Source organism: Malus domestica, chromosome 13 (genome assembly GCF_042453785.1).
Source record: "Malus domestica chromosome 13, GDT2T_hap1".
Taxonomy (NCBI): Eukaryota; Viridiplantae; Streptophyta; class Magnoliopsida; order Rosales; family Rosaceae; genus Malus; species Malus domestica.
Genome location: NC_091673.1, coordinates 13,637,892 through 13,655,951, shown reverse-complemented (window position 1 = coordinate 13,655,951; position 18,060 = coordinate 13,637,892). Strand labels below are relative to the sequence as shown.

Below are 18,060 nucleotides of genomic sequence, written 5' to 3'. Positions count from 1 at the left end.
TATACATTGTGATAAGTTGCATTTTGGATAGTGTTGGTTCAAGGATAAGCCTAGATTCCATAACTGCAATAAGTTGGGGCATGTTGTAGAAGATTGTCATGGCAAGAAGGAAAAAGGCTAATCAATATGTAAACTTTGTTAATCAAGTCAATGACACCCTTACAATGTTTTATGCCTCCAAGAATGCCATTTTGAAGAAATGTGAAGACATATGGTATGTAGATAGTGGATGTAGCAATCACATGACTGTAAGGGAGGATTTGTTGGTTGACATTGATAGAACAATGACTACTAAAGTTAAAATGGCCATTGGTCAGCTTATTGATGTCACAGGCAAGGGAAACTTGGTAATTGAAACCAAGATGGGGATGAGATATATCAAGGAGGTAATGTTGGTTCCAGGATTGAAAGAAATTTTGCTCAATATAGGGCAGATGATGGAACATGGCTACTTTATGGTGTTTAGTGGTACAAATGCTGAGATATATGATGATTGCTGTGGATGCAAATTTTCACCATATTTTCCTTTGACGAAAATGCACTTGCAAAATAATAACACCTAAGATTAAGGCCAAAAGCAACACACACCCGCGATGGATGGGAGGGGGGGCTTTGGCAGAAGAATCTCTGATGTCAAAGTTAGGATTTGAGAGAAAAAAGTGTTTAGGAATTTTTGGGGAGAGAATGAACTTAGTTTTTTTAGAGAAAAATAGGGCTATATATAGGGGTGTGGCCGGCCCTGTTTGGAGAAATAGGGACCGGCCACTTATGGTGGTTTTTTTTTAAATATAATTTGGTAATTAATCCCAATTAGAATAGGAAAATTAGGAGTTACCTTTTGAGTAGGGATTTGATGAGGAGTGATGAGAGGGTTTTGAATAAATACCATTTTGATCACCTTTGACTCTTCATTGATTGAGCCGTTATTATCTGTTGCTTGCGCATGGGAATCCCGGTGTGCCTCGAGGGTAATTTTATTTTTTTTACCTAAAAATCCACGTGTCACCTCCATAATTTTTTGGATTATTTTTGGCTCCACAAATGTCCCCACACCTATTGGGCTACTTGTAGGAAAGGGCAACAGGTGTGAGATCTCCAACTTTGACACAGATTCCCACTTGGACTTGGAATTAGATTCTTTTAGGAAATGGAACTATATTGCCTCCAAAGCCTATTTAATCCTACCTTAAGTATGGGATTAAATCAACTTCGAAGGGCAATTATTTATCCCTACAAGAAAGAGAGAAAGCTAGAAGATATTTGTTCCCCTTCCCTTTGCATTCTTCTTTGCTTGCTTATGCAAAGAATCGTCTTCCGTTGATTTCTTTGTCTTTTACGCACCACACCAATGTAAGAAAAATTTAATTTTCTTTATCTTCTTCTTGAGTGGTGCTGCCATAGGGCAGCCGTAAAGGTGGTGTGACACGTCAGTTGATAGGGGCCAGAATTCAGCTTGGCATAGGCCGAGAAACTGGTGTGGCAGGGGCCATAGCTTGTGCTGCTCAGCTTGACTGAAGCCAAGAGCTGGCTAGGCATGGACCGAGGAAATGGTGTGGCATGGGCCACGGTTTGGGCTGTCACGTCTAGGCTGCTTACCAAGAATGAGGAAACTGCTTGAGTTTGATTTCTCAGCTACCGTAGATAAAGCAATCAATGATGAAGCTGCTGAAGATGAAGTGTCGGATGAGCGAACTATTGAACGCGAAGTGGTTATTGCCCACTGACCATTTGCTGCTTAGCTAGTCTTCGAGTATTCAATCTTTTGAGCTGTGTTGCCTTATCACATTGAAGAGCAATTGGTTTATCCTCTCGCACTAGAGAGCAGACCTATATGGACGTCGGGAAATTAGTTTATCCTCTCGCACTAGAAAGTAGACCCAAATTGGTGTTGGGGAATTAGTTTACCCTATCGCATTAGAGATCACTTAGTTTATCCTCTCGCACTGGAGAGCATACCTAGATGAGTGTCGGGAAATTAGTTTACCCTCTCACACTGAAGAGAAATTACCTTATCCTTTCGCACTAGAGAGCATACCTAGATGAGTGTCGGGAAATTACTTTACCCTCTTACACTGAAGAGCAATTACCTTATCCTTTCGCACTCTAGAGCTTACCCAGATGGTTGTTGGGGGATTGGTTTACCCTTTCACACTAGAGAGCATGGAAGTCGTTGTCGTGAGTGTAACTGAGGAAAGCTGGACTATTGGATAACTGAAACATTCCTCAGCGTGCGAGGTCTTGTTTGGCTATCTTCTTGAGACTTCGAACTACTTATGGAACCTGCGTAAGGGTGTAAATGGGAAGTGTATCGAGCTTCTCTTGGACTTTCTTCAAGCATTATGCCATCGTTAGATGTTCTGTTGTGTGCCATTATGAGGCTTGGTTAGTGATCAACTGAGAATTTGAATGGATTGTGTTTATATCATACTTAGGGCCTCCGTATTTAGACCTCGTATAAATACTCGGGGGACTTAAATGTAATTATGTGATAAAGGAAGGGGAAAATATGTAATAAGTGAGGAGTCCTTATTCTATAAAAGGACCCCTTACCCTCACAATTGGGGAAGGCCAATTCCTAGGCCCTCTCACCCTCTCAAAGCCTCACTCTCATTACAGAGGCTTTCACATTCTCTCCCTCACCTCTTAGATAAATACAATATCAGTGTGGACGTAGCCCAAACCTTGGGGTGAACCATGATACATCTTGTGTTATTTACATTTCTTGCAGATTCACGGTCGGATTTACGTTGTTCCAAGACTTCCAATTTTGTGCATCAACATTTAGCGCCGTCTGTGGGAATTGACACGAAAAGCTGTGTCGGTTCTCTCTTAATTTTTCATCTTACCACCGTGACAACCTCACCACCGTCCACCGTGGATCTGCAAAACCAAAAGACACACTGTCTCTCTTCCCCCACCCTCTCTATTTCTTCTGTTGTTCAACCAGCTCTCTCTACAATCCTGCATCAATCATGGCTGTTTTACTGTATATTGTGACCTTATTAGCCCTCACTGGCCACTCGAGTGCTACTTATTGCGTATGCAAAGATGAAGTCGGTGATGCAACACTTCAGAAGGCACTGGACTATGCCTGTGGAGCTAGAGCTAACTGCAGTCCAATCAACCAAAATGGTGCGTGTTACTAGCCCAACACCGTCAAAGATCACTGCAGCTATGCTCTCAACAGTTATTCCAGAGGAAAGGTCAAACTGTGCAGAGTTGTGATTTTGCAGGTGTTGCTACTCAGAGTCAAATTACTCCTAGGAGTCAAATTACTCCTAGTACTGCAAGTTCGACTTGTGTTTATCCTGCAAGTTCCAGTCAAGCAGGAACTACACGCCAACCACAGGCACGCCAACGGGTACACCCACCAACAGCACACCCACCACCCGAACCATGTGATAAGCTCATATTTATATATATTTTACATCATATTCACTTGTCTTTTCTTAGTTAGTTCCTTATATTTTTGAGCTATTTACTTTGTTTTTGTGTTTTCTAGGATTTGTCAAGCAAAGAAAAGAAAAATAGCACAAGTTGGATATTAAGTAACAAATTCGTCAAAACTGCCTGTGCAGGTCAGCTGACTTTGGAAGCAAGTTGTGAACAAATTAAAATGAATTAGAGAATGAGCCTTATATGCTTGGAAAGCTACGGATGTCTATTTTTTGGAGCATTTCGCAGATTGTTAATATCATTTTTTTAGAAGACATTATGGCCATTTTAACACTGAAAGGTTCACAAGTGACTGGGCAGTTTGTAACTACAATGAAAGCAATAAACCCAATAAATCTAGCATCCAAAACTGATGCAGTCAAGAACAAGCCAGCTGATACCTATTCAAATATCAGAGGAAATGAAAATAAAGATGAGGATTAAGTGGGAGTAATTGGCATAAAGGCTACCCAAAGAGTTACAATTGTTTTACCATTTCCTCTCACTTATTGTTATCACTAAATGGCTGTTAGTGGGGTGAGTTATGGAGCAGAAATGGGGCAGCAAGCATGGGCATAAAGGCTGAGGTTGCAGCGGCAAAAGAGGAGTTTTTTTTTTGAGGAAAAAAAAAGAGAAAAAAAAAGAAGGAAAGGAAGAAAAAAAAGGCAAGGTTGCTGTGTTGAGAAAGGAAGGAAAGGAAGGAGGAAATCTTGACATTCTCTTCTTTCGGTTTTATCTTCTCAAACTCATGTCTTTCTTTTGGTTTAATTTGAGAACTATGTGTAACTAAATTTTTAGAAGTTAGGGGCTGTTTTGAAGCCTCGAATATGATTGCAAGTTTGTTATGACATTTCATTTGAATTACTTTTATGAATGGATGAAAATTGGTTCACTACTTGTCTCATTGATGAATTCTTTATTTGTTTTCTATGGATGCATACTTAGTAAGCATATCTAGGATTCTAATGCTATGAATATGTGTATGCCTGCCCTTGTCGAATGAGGACCTACATTTGTTCTAGAGTAGTACTTGTTAATTGCGATTAACATGTGAACCAATTTCTAGGATAAGTAAGACAATGCCAGGTCTTACGATGCCTTATGATTACTCAAACTCTTTTCGTTCTTAATGATTTCTACTTGTTAAATCTATGAACACGCCATTCTAGATTGCATGCTAGGGACTAAGTTAAGTTGAAAATGCCATTCTCTTAACATACTACGTAAGAAAGAGTAATAGGTTAAGTTCTAACATTGAGCCAACTTGAGCATCTTCATCCGGAAATAAAAGGAATTTGAATGAAACATAACATGTTTGCATGATTATTTGGTGGTGGATAGCAATTCCCCTAACTCGTTTTTCTTAATTTGTGAACTACTAAAAAGTTGTTTCTGTCCTGTTTTTGTTCAATTTAATTTAAATATAAATTCAACTCCAAAAATCCCAAAAATTTGTAGGAGTGTAGCTCTGTGTGTCTAGTATCTTCACATAAACTTTCGTAGAATTTAGATAAGTGTAAGTCGGTCTAATAATTATTTTTCGGTGGCTGGTCAGTAGGGACAGCAACCATTTTTTGTGACATTTTAAGTAGTTAGATAAATCAATCTTCTGTAGGAAAGACCCTTATTTTCATATGCTACAATTGATAAATCTTAGTGTTAATAAGGAAAATAAATAGGACATTTGTGTGCTACTTTGTGGTGTGCTTTTAATCCTATCAAATTTTTGGCGCCGTTGTCGGGGATTGTTATTTCTAATTACTTATTTCTCTGTTGTTTTCTTTTCTTGTCTCATTAGTGTTTTTGTTTTTGTTTTTATTTCAGGTACTCTTCGTAGTATATGCATACTTGAAGGTCCAAGAGCATTGATCTAGCTTCGTACGATCCTAAGCTTGAACGAACACTTCGAAAGCTTCAGAGAAAAATCAAGCAGAAATGTGCATTGGTGTCCTTACCACCATTTTCTCCACTACATTTGAGTTCGGAAGAGGAGGAAGAACCACAAGAAGGCATGGCTGATAACCGTACTTTGAGGGAGTTGGTAACGCTGAATACAGATCAACAACCATTGTGCATCACCTATCCAAATGCAGACGGAGGATTTGAGCTCAAGTCCGGCATGATTCACTACTTGCCTAAGTTCCATGGCTTCTCAACAGAGGATGCCAACAAGCATCTCATGGAGTTTCACGTGGTATGCTCGGGAATGGGACCAGCAAATGTTGATGAAGAGTAAGTCAAGTTGAGGGCATTCCCATTTACATTATAAGCCAAGGCAAAGGAGTGGCTTTACATTTTACCTCCGGGATCAATGAACACATGGAACCAGGTGAAGCAAGCATTCTTAGAGCAATATTTTCCGGCCACAAAAGCTGCAAGCATAAGGAAAGACATATGTGCAATCCGACAACAACATGGAGAACCCTTTGGAGATTACTATGAGCGATTCACACATTTGGTTGCATCTTGTCCTAATCATCAAATTTTAGAGCATCTTTTCATACAGTATTTTTATGAAAGATTGTGTGGTACTGATCGTGTAATGCTTGATGCAGCAAGTGGAGGAGCATTCATGGACAAGACACCAACAAATTCTAAGGCATTATTAAAGAACATAGCTGGCAATACACGACAATTTGGAGGGAGAGATGAGCTACCTCTTAAGAAAGTTAATGAGGTAAGTGCTAATTCTAGTTGTTGATACACAAAATCAGTGAGGACTTTGGTACAATAGAAAGTGTTAAGTTTGTGACCTTCGCTAGATTGCTCTGGTCACTAGTGTGGATAAGTAAGTAAATGGATAGGGACAGGGAAGCAAACACAAGATGTACGTGGTTCACCCAGATTGGCTATGTCCACGGAGTAGAGGAGTTCTCATTAATTGTGAAGGGTTACACAAGTACAAAGGTTCAAGCTCTCATTTAGTGAGTACTAGTGAATGATGTAGTACAAATGACATTAGGAAATATTGTGAGAGAATGATCTCTATTTATAGAAGATAGTTTCTAGTTTCATTCTGACATTGACACGTGTCGTGTTGTGATTGGCTTCTGATGTTGACATGTGTCGGGCTATGATTGGCTTCTGATGTCGACACGTGTCACGCTGTGATTAGCCTCCTGGTTGTAGGGAAACTCTTATGGATCCTTGATGGTATAATGTTGACCGGTGCTCAGTAGTTTCGGGATTGGTCAAGTATGGTACAAACAGTGCTCCCCTAAGTTCCCGAGTAAGGAAAGCTCATTGGTTAGGGACTTTGAAGATCCAAGCCATTGAGTAATCACGAAACTTCTAAGTACCGAAGTGTGGTATCATTTTCACTTGCCTTATCTGTCTCATACATAGATGTGGCATCTTCTCTGGAAGTACTTTTCCTCCATCCATGGGTGGTATCTTTAACCGATGAAGATGCACAAGGTAATTTATCAATTTCACTTGAAGCTTACTTGTAGTTTCGGGCTTGGTCAAGTGCGATACAAAACCCTATAGTAGGAGTCCCCCAAGTCGCCGAGCTAGGAGATTTGCCGAAAGAGGTAACAGACAAGGTAAGCAATCAGACTTCCAAGCAAGCAACCTGGATCGGAGGTTCGGCTTCAGCTTCCGGTTGATTGTTCTCATTCTCATTGTGTCGTAAACAGCAACAAGGATAAGGAGAAGCAAATGGAGAAGAGATGATATGAGATACTTTTGCTTTTGAGAAGTAACTTTCCATAGGCTTATTCTTGAACTTGGCTGGAGGGTTTTCTGGTTTCCTCCAGAGTATAAGGCTAACTTAAGAATTTGAGGGTCAAAACAAGTCTATCAAATCAAGAGTGCGTTCGACCTTGATGATATGAGATACTTTTGCTATTGACGAAGTAATAGATGAATCGGCATATGTTATGTTGCGCTTGTCTCTACATGCTTCCTTGTATCCTTCTTACTTGCCCTATCTGTTCCTCAGGCAGATGTGGTATCTTTTCTGGAAGTATAAGATGTTGAAGACGAGTACTCGAGAGCAATGCCAGGTAAGTAATCAGGCAAGGGGTTCTAGGCAGTCAGTTTTTGACTGGAAGCTTAATTCCAAATGCTGACTGATTGCTCTCTTTCTCCACAAGACCTTTTGGAGCATGAGACTTTCCTTGGTTGGATTCTTCTTAACAAGGACAACATTTGCTACCCACGTTAGATAATTGACTTCGCGGACGAAACCTATGCTTTTGAGTTTTTCAACTTCTGCCTTCATTGCCTCATACCGTTCAGCATCATAAGATATTCGCTTCTGTCTCATTGGCTTAGTCTTGGGGTCAATACTTAAGCGATGACAGATTATATCGGTAGAGATGCCTGACATGTCCTCGTATGACCAAACGAAGACCTCAGTGTTCTCTTGCAAAAAAGAGATCAATGCTAACTGAATCGGTGGTGACAAGGTGGTACCAATCTTTACCATACGATCCGGATAATCTTTTGAGATAGAGACCTTCTTCAACTCTTCAGCGGGTTGTGCTTGCTGGGTGAAAGAGTCATCTCGAGGATCGTCAGGTTGACTGTTGCCACCGTGAATATCCAAGTTGGCTTCGTCTGGGCTGGTCATTATGACTTGGTCATGTATAGAAAGGGTTTCCTTGGGCACATGCAAGTGCTGTTGCTTGACCGAAGTGTTGTAACATGATCGTGCACTAAGTTGATCTCCTCTGATGTAACCATTGCCATAGAGGGTTGGAAATTTCATCAACAACATATGTGTGGATACCATGGCCTTGAGATCATTGATGCCTGTGCGTCCGAAGATGACATTGTATGCCGTTGGGCAATCAACCACCAAGAAGTTAGTGGTAATGGTAGCTGTGTAAGGGCGTGTACCAATGATGAAAGGTAAGTGTATGCTTCCCAAAGGTTGCACGATATCACCGGATAAGCTTATCAGAGGGGAAATCGAGCGGTCGAGCAAGTGTTCAGCTACATTAAGTGCCCTAAAAGCTTTAGCAAACATGATATTGATCGAAGCCCCCGTGTCTACCAAGATTCGTCGTACTTCAAAGTTGGCTATGTGAGCTTCCATGATCAGTGGGTCGTTGTGAGGGTAGATGATACATCTTTCTTCCTTAGGGTAGAAACATATTGGATCCCAGTTAGGCTTTTGATACTTACCTCCCCTGATGTCTTCCACATGAAACACTTGGTGGCCAGATCTTAAAACTCGTTCACTATTTTTCATGGCCTTGTTGGAAGATTTAGATATGGGTGTGCCACCACTTATGGAGTATATCACATTTACCTGGCGTTGGTTACGGTTACCCCTTGGAGGGTGAAGAAGGAATTGATCAATTTTTCCTTCACGTGCCAAAGCTTCAATATGATCATGAAGGGTGATACACTTCTCGCCGTCATGGCTGTTATGCTCGTGGTAGCAACAAAACGTGTCCGTGTTCTTCATGGGCTTGTAATTCGGGTGCCTCGGCTTTGGCTTTAGTATCAAGTATGCTATGCTGAGGTAAATGGTCACACATGTGGCGTTCAAAGGTGTGTATACCTCATACCTCGGGGTAGGGGCTGTCTTGACACGTGCTTGACCCACTGTGTTGACTGCCTGGGGTCTGGATTATCATGGCGATACCCTTGGTTATCACGGTAGTGTCCGTTACTATTTTTACTAAAATGAGACTAGTGAGGATGGAAATCTTTCCTTTTGCCCTGAGATTGATATGTTTGTTGACTTGGCGAAGTATTAAGTAAGGTAGGGGGAGGCACCGCTGCCGTTTGGAAGGTCGAGGTCTTCTCATTTGGTTGGATCTAGCTTCCACTCCCTACTTGCTAATAAGGGGTGGTTGTGGGGGGTTTCCCTTGATATGTCCTTACCTCGGCGGATGCATGGTTGTAAGCCTGTGCCATCACCTTAGAGTAAGTCTTCCAAGTGTTGGCATTTATCATGTACTTGAAGAAACGATCACGTAGCCCTGCCGTGAAGGCCTTGAGGGCGGTCTTGTCATCTACCTTAGCGCAGCGAGAATACTCATGGCTGAAACGACTAGTATACTCTTGTAATGACTCGTCTGGCTTCTGGCGAATAATGTACAAGTCATCTGCAGAATGCAAGCGATTGGTCTAAAAGATGTGTTGAAAGATAAACAGTTTCCTCAGTTCCTCAAATGAGTCTACTGTCTCAGATGGAAGATGGTAATACTAGTTTAGAGCTCTGCCAGAGAGGGTGGAGGGGAAGAGAAGACATCCTTCTTCGTCGGTGTGCATCCGATATACCATGGTGGACTCAAAGAGGTTAAGGTGTTCAATTGGATCATTCCTTCCAGTATAGAGTTGTAAACTAAGCTTTTGTTTTGTCTTCGCTTGAAGGGGGGTGTTAAGGATCCTTCTTGTGAAAGGGCCAGGCCTGGGTTGGTTCCAGTCAAGTATCTCGGCCTGACGTTCGGTCTTCAACTTGTTTACTTCATCATGGAGCTGTAAGACAAGGGGGGTCTTGAGTGGAGTCATGTACCACTAGGATTTTCTTTCGTAAGTCTCCATCGCCTCTTTGAAGTAGGAAAGTTTGAGCAAGGGCGTGTGATTTTTCCTTGGACTCGCCGTATTGACTTCTAGGGTGAGTCTGTCGGAATACCTCAGAGTCCCCTGTACCTTCATGTTCCTCTAGGACATGTCGTTCCTTCCCTAGATTGGCAGCTGGCCTGGGTCGTGGGAGGGGACCGAGTCTTTCAGAAACCCTTGGGTCATTGATCTTCGAGCATATGTGGAGGGGATTTTCTCGACGTTGCTTTAGGAAGTCTCGGCAGTCACGATAAACGACTTTCGATCCTTCCAACCCTTATGCAAGGAGGTGTCTTCCTCCACTTTTCCTGCTTCAGGTCGAAGCAGCTGGGTTGAGAGAAATATCATGTTGATCAATGTTTTGATGATTAGCTCGCTCCTCATCAGGGATACCCATGTCGAAGAAAGATGACCCTCCGTGTTGCGGGGTACCCAGATGATGGTTGATGTCCATAGGGGCAACAAGCTCGCATGTTTGAGTATGCATAGTTTCGTGGAGCGTCTCAAAATGCTTCTCATATTGCTTCTGGAGGACCTCATTCTTCATTGCCATTTTGTTGTTTTGAGCTTCTAGCTCATCGACTTTAGCTTGAAGAGCAACCCTCTTTCCTTCCTTCTTTTGTTGTTTCGCACTAGGTGCAAGAGGGGTGTCATTCTGTGTGTTGTGGCTTCCTTCGCTCCCCATGTTGGAGAGGGATGCTTGGTCAAAAGAGAGTGTACGAATAGTGGAACCCAGCTTGACAAAGCTGAAGAAAGTGGGAATAAGTGTGGTTCCCACAAACGGCGCCAAATATTGATGCACAAAATCAGTGAGGACTTTGGTACAACAGAAAGTGTTAAGTTTGTGACCTTCGCTAGATTGCTCTGGTCACTAATGTGGATAAGTAAGTAAATGGATAGGGACAGAGAAGCAAATACAAGATGTACGTGGTTCACCCAGATTGGCTACGTCCACGGAGTAGAAGAGTTCTCATTAATTGTGAAGGGTTACATAAGTACATAAGTTCAAGCTCTCCTTTAGTGAGTACTAGTGAATGATGTAGTACAAATGACATTAAGAAATATTGTGAGAGTATGATCTCTATTTATAGAAAAGAGTTTCTAGTTTCATTCTGACATTGACGCGTGTCGTGTTGTGATTAGCTTCTGATGTTGACATGTGTCGCGCTATGATTGGCTTCTGATGTCAACATGTGTCGCGCTGTGATTAGCCTCCTGGTTGTAGGGAAACTCTTTTGGGTTCTTGACGGTATAACGTTGACCGGTGCTCAGTAGTTTTGGGATTGGTCAAGTATGGTACAAACACTAGTATTTAATTACAATTAGCTAACTTGACTAATCTTGTGCAACAGGTTATGGTGGCTCTAAAACAGGTGTGCGGTGTATGTTCAATGATGGGACATGCCACGGACATGTGCCCTTCATTAATGGATCAAGGTAGTCTTGAGCAAGCTAATGCGTTATGAGGGTTTCAGGGGCAACAAAGGAAAAAGTATGATCCATACTCCAACAACTATAACGCGGGATGGTGCGATCATCCACACTTAAAGTGGAACAATCAAGACAACGGACAACAATCTGTTCCCAACAACTATAACCGTCCACCTTGCTTCTTTCAAGCAAGACCGCAAACACCATTTCAGCCTCAACAACAACAGGCTCCAAGTAAGTCTCTTCAGGATTTAATTGCTTCTTTAGCTAACTCTACTCAATCTCATCAACAGAAAACAGATAAAGCAATTGAAAACCTTGAGCGCCAAATGAGTTAGTTAGCAAGTTTGATGAGGCAACAACACCAACCGGAAAGGTTGCCTAGCCAAACCGTGGTGAATCCAAATGCGGAGCAGATGAATGTTGTGACTTTAAGGAGTGGAAATGAAGTTTTTGAGCAGCCGAGGATGCAAAAGGACTAGAAAAGACACAAATGAGCAAGGGGAGCTACAAACCAAGAATCTTGAGCAAGATGAGGCTTCAACATAAACTGAAAAATCTCTTAAAGCTACAAAATTGAACACAAAAGATTCTGATAAGGTAAGTAAAGAAGTTCAAAATTCATTTAACTCATGTGTCCCTGTTCCTTTTCCTCGTAGGTTTATGAAGTCTAAGAAAGAACAAACTGATAAGGAAATCTTGGATACTTTCCGGAAAGTCCAAGTGAACTTACCTTTTTTAGATGCCATAAAACAAGTGCCCAAGTATGCAAAGTTCCTTAAAGAGCTTTGTACGAACAAGAGGAGATTCAATGATCAAGAAACTATGGCATTAAGCGAGGAAGTGTCAGCTGTTTTGCAGAGGAAGCTACCACCGAAGTTGAAAGATGCCGGTAGCTTTACCATTCCATGTGTAATTGGAGGGAAAGAGTTTGGGAGAGCATTGTGTGATTTGGGTGCATCCATCAATTTGATGCCATATTCAGTGTATGAATCATTGAACCTTGGAGACTTGAAGGAAACAAAGGTAGTAATCCAGTTGGCAGATCGTTCAAATAGATATCCCAAAGGCCTATTGGAGGATATACTTGTGCAAGTAAATAAGCTCATTTTTCCCGCTGACTTTTTTGTTCTTGAGATGGAACATGACCCTATGCCTACTGCACTTCCTCTTATATTGGGAAGACCATTCCTTAGAACGGCACGTACGAAGATTGATGTCTACGATGGTACCTTAACCATGGAAATTGATGGGGAAAGAGTCAAGTTCAAAATCTTCAATGCTATGAGGTACCCTAGTGATTTTGAATCTTGTTTTTCTATTGATGTGTTTGACTATTTTGTGCAGGATTGCTTTAATGAAGGAGTGGGACAAGATAATTTAGAGAAGGCATTAGTGCATAGCATTACACATGAAAAGCTTAATTATTCTGAGCACATTGAAGAAGAATTAATCCAAACAGTGGCCGTTCTTGAGTCTCTTTCACCAATTCATGGTAAGTGTTCTTCCTATTTTATTTCTCTTCCTACTTATAATGAGAAAACTCTTCATTCTATGATTCAGGCACCTAAATTGGAGCTTAAACCGATTCCTGAACATTTGAAGTATGCATTTTTGGGAGAGGATGAAACATTACCGATTATCATATCATCACAACTCACAGCAGAAGAGAGGGAGAAACTGATTTGGGTACTGAAGGATCACAAAACTGCCATAGCTTGGAGTATTGCAAATATCAAAGGTATAAATCTAGCTACATGTATGCATAGAATTCTGTTGGAGCAAGGTGCAAAACCAACAAGGGAAGCTCAACGTCATTTGAACCCACTTATGATGGAGGTTGTCAAGAAAGAGGTTATCAAACTTCTTGATGTTGGTATCACATATCCTATCTCGGACAGCAAGTGGGTGAGCCCCGTTCAAGTAGTTCCGAAGCGATCCGGAGTCACAATTGTTAAGAATGAAGGTAGTGAGCTAGTGCCTACACGTGTGAAAAATAGTTGGAGAGTCTGTACAGATTATCGGAAGATAAATAACACCACACGTAAGGATCACTTTCCAGTCCCATTCATTGATCAAATGTTAGAAAGGTTAACTGGTCATTCTCATTATTGCTTTCTTGATGACTATTCTGGATATAATCAAATTGCAGTTGCTCCGGAGGATCAAGAAAAGACGACTTTCACATGTCCATTTGGCATATTTGCATACCGGATGATACCGTTTGGACTTTGCAACGCTCCCGCCACATTTCAAAGGTGTATGGTAAGTATCTTTTTTGATATGATTGAGAAAATAATTGAAGTGTTCATGGATGATTTTTCAGTTTATGGTGATTCTTTTGATACATGTTTACATAATTTGTCTCTAGTTTTAAAACGTTGCCAAGAAACTAATCTAGTCTTAAATTGGGAAAAATGTCATTTCATGGTTTCACATGGATTAGTTCTAGGGCATATCGTATCTGAAAATGGAATTGAAGTTGATAAATCTAAAGTAGAACTTGTTAGTTCTTTACCCATCCCTACTACTGTCAGGGAGGTTCGTTCTTTTCTTGGATATGCAGGTTTCTACCGTAGGTTTATGAAGGATTTTTCAATGATTTCTAAACCCTTGTGTCGTTTGCTTTAAAAGGATGTAACATTTGATATGAATGAAGAGTGTGTGGTAGCATTCAACAAGCTTAAGGAGTTGTTATCCACGGCTCCTGTGATCATGCCACCAGATTGGAGTTTACCTTTTGAGTTGATGTGCAATGCTTCAGACTATGCTGTTGGTGCAGTTCTAGGGCAGCGTGTCAACAAAGTGCCACATGTCACCTATTATGCATCTCGAACACTCAATGATGCACAATTGAACAACAGAGAATGAGCTTCTAGCTGTTGTATTTGCTTTAGAAAAATTTAGATCTTATCTGATTGGGACTAAAGTTATTGTATTTTCTGACCATGCAGCTTTGAAGTATCTACTCACAAAAAAAAGATGCAAAACCGCGACTCATTCGATGGATACTTCTGCTTCAAGAGTTTGACTTGGAGATCAAGGATAAGAAAGGGAGTGAGAATGTTGTAGCGGATCATCTTAGCCGACTTGTGCATTCAAACACAGAGGAAGATCTCATCCCTTTACGTGAGAGTTATCCGGATGAGCAATTGTTTTCATTAAAGATTACTGACCCTTGGTATGCAAATATTATCAATTACAAGGTCATCAAAAAGATTCCGGATGATTTTACATGTGCTCAGAAAGATAAGCTTGTCAAAATCGCCAAATACTATGAGTGGGATGATCCATATTTGTGGAAATATTGCCCTGATCAATTGATTAGAAGGTGTGTCCCCGAATCTGAGTTTAAATTTATTCTTACTTTTTGTCATTCTTATGCATGTGGCGGCCATTTTGGAGCAAAGAGGACAACTCTTAAGGTGTTAGAGAGTGGTTTTTATTGGCCTAATTTGTTTAAGGATGCGTATGAGTTTTGTGCAACATGTGATCGTTGTCAACAAACAGGTAACTTGGGCCCAAGAAATCAAATGCCACAAACCCCTATTTTGGTTGTTGAGATCTTTGATGTGTGGGGCATTGATTTCATGGGACCTTTTCCATCTTCAAATGGTTTTCTTTACATTTTATTGGTTGTGGATTATGTTTCTAAATGGGTGGAAGCGAAAGCCACCAAAACTAATGATTCAAAAGTTGTTTTAGATTTTATTAAGACTAACATCTTTGCAAGATTTGGAACACCTAGAGCAATCATCAGCGATGGAGGGAGTCACTTTTGCAATCGAACATTTGAAGCGTTGCTTAGGAAGTACAATGTCACACATAAGGTGTCTACACCTTATCATCTGCAAACTAGTGGTCAAGCAAAAGTATTAAACCGTGAGTCCTAGTATGAAGGATTTGAGCATGCGCTTAAACGATGCATTGTGGGCTTATAGGACTGCTTATAAGACTCCTATTGGAATGTCCCCACTTCGGTTAGTTTATGGGAAACCATGCCGTCTTCCAGTAGAGTTAGAACACAAAGCTTATTGGGCAATCAAAGCCTACAACATGGACATGAGTGTTGCCGGACAGCATAGAAAGCTTCAATTGAATGAGTTAGATGAAATCTGGAATGATGCATACGAGTCTAGTCGAATATACAAGGAGAAATCAAAGGCATTTCATGACAAGATGATATCAAGGAAGAGCTTTTCCATTGGACAAAAAGTTCTTCTATTTAATTCTCGCCTTTGGTTATTTCTAGGTAAACTTCGTTCTCGATGGGTTGGTCCATTTGTTATAACTAATATTTTTTCTCATGGTGCAGTGGAAATCCAAAGTGCAAAGACCGGAAACATGTTCAAAGTGAATGGCCATAGACTCAAGCCATATTATGAGTCTTTTGCGGAGCATGATGTGGAAGTTGTACCCCTCCAAGAACCATCTCCCCTTGGATGATTACTCTTGGTACCGTCCGGCTGCGGATGTAAAAGCAAGCGCTTATTGGAAGGCAACCCAATATTTCTATTTATTGTCTTTTTATTTCATTTTCAATTTTCCGTTTGTTTTCTGAATTTTCTTGCATGCTAAACTGAATTATTTCTTTTCTTTGTAGGAAAATTTGATCGTGCCCACCATTGGAGTTGATTGCAGAATTGGAGTTTGGGGGTCACTGCTTGATTTTACTGCAAATTGGGGAAGTTTTCAGTCCAAATGATTTATTTTGTTTATTATTATTTATTTTATTTTTATTTTTATTTTCATTTTCTGACATTGAGAACAATGTCCAGTTTAGGTTTGGGGGTAAGGATAAAAAAAATGACCAAATTGAAAATGTTCATCCCTTTGACTAAGAATTGGTTTGATTTGTTTCCTTGTTGTTGCTTTTTGTTTTCTTAATTGGTTTTGTTTACTCTAAAAAATAAACCAAAAATAAAAATTCAAAAAATGTGAAAATCCAAAAAATATTGTCTTATTTTCTTTATCGCTTTGAATTAGATTTTTGTTAGTTTCCCGACCCAATGATATAATTAGATTGAATTTGAACTACAGGGATCAAGAATTTAGTAAGCATGTGCTGTGTGAAATTCCTTATTCTCTTGTTAGCCTTGTACATGTTTAATCATATTTGAAAAATCAAATGCACATAGCCTTGTTGATGTGAAACTAAAGTATGACTTAAAACTTCGCATGTGAATATAGTGACCATATACAACCTATGTGAGTTTTTGAGCCTATTGAAAGTGTGTGCATTTTTCATACACTCATATTCTTTCATGTGTGATGAACTTATGTGACTTACATCTCTAGAACTTGCGTAACGATTTTTCGAAATGTTTGTCATTTGATTGCATGAACTTAAAAAGGATAGAGGCATTAGGTTTATCACCATGGCCCAAATAAGCATATTTCCTAAAGAAAAATGATATCATTAGATTGCCAATTTGAGCCTTATATGTTGAGCCTTTTATTTCTTATCACCAGATATGTCTACCCTTATACCTTAAACATTTTTCCTTACCCTTTCCAAGCTAGCTAGTGAGCAATGTGAGATTGTTTTATGAGAAATGTTTGTGAAGTACTTTGAAGGAGTTTGGAAAAAGAATAAGTGTGGGGGTATTTCATGTTTGTATTTAGTTATGTGCAAAATTAGTTCCAAAACAAAAAAACAAAAAAAAAACAAAAAAAAAGAAGAAAAAGAAAGAAAAAATAATTGTATACAAAGCAAATAAAAAGTTTTTTTTTAGTTTCAATTTAGGGGTGTGGTTGACATATTAGTAGAGTGGCTAGAGAGCTTGAGTTCTTATAAATCTCAACAAGGGAATTGCTTGTAATGTACCTTGGAACTTGTGTTTACCTATCCTTTCATTTCTATAACCCTCTTCCTAAGCCTCATTACTTCCAATAAAAGTCCTCTTGATTTAAGTTTTGCAATTATGATTGTGGAGATGAGATCTTTATGCAAGCTTATGGTAGATCTTTCACATTTGATTCTTTGAGCGAAACATGTTAAACTAAACATATGTGTGATTGAGTGTATATCCCATGAGAAGGTCACTAGTTTGCATGTGGTGTTTTTAAAAAAAAAAAAAATTGAAATTGCATTAGCATGGTTATTACACACACTACACTTAAGGATGATTAAAAGGTTACTGCTAACATTTGAATAAGGAAGATGAGCTTCGATTAGCTTGTTTGGTGCTAGCTAAGGTTCTCGATGATTTGTTTTCTTGAATGAAATTCTATGAGGGTCACATAGGGGGAAGCTAATATTTTTCATGTTTTCTTTGTTTTGCTCGAGGACTAGCAAAAGCTAAGTGTGGGGGTATTTGATAAGCTCATATTTATATATATTTTACATCATATTCACTTGTCTCTTCTTAGTTAGTTCCTTATATTTTTGAGCTATTTACTTTGTTTTTGTGTTTTCTAGAATTTGTCAAGCAAAGAAAAGAAAAATAGCACAAGTTGGATATTAAGTAACAAATTCGTCAAAACTGCATGTGCAGGTCATCTGACTTTGGAAGCAGGTTGTGAACAGATCAAAATGAATTAGAGAATGAGCCTTATATGCTTGGAAAGCTACGGATGTCTAATTTCTGGAGCATTTCGCGGATTGTTAATATCATTTTTGTAGAAGAAGTTATGGCCATTTTAACACTGAAAGGTTCACAAGAGATTGAG

The 18,060-nt window shown here is 39.9% G+C and overlaps 1 protein-coding gene across 1 annotated transcript; it reads left to right on the top strand.

The window, feature by feature from the left end:
* The first annotated feature begins 15,282 nt into the window (after nt 1-15,282).
* On the top strand, nt 15,283-16,093 carry LOC139190799 (uncharacterized). Its single transcript, XM_070811276.1, has 3 exons — nt 15,283-15,640; nt 15,704-15,801; nt 15,992-16,093. The coding sequence occupies exons 1-3, from the start codon at nt 15,283-15,285 to the stop codon at nt 16,091-16,093; spliced, it is 558 nt and encodes a 185-aa protein (XP_070667377.1).
* Nucleotides 16,094-18,060: the final 1,967 nt, after the last annotated feature.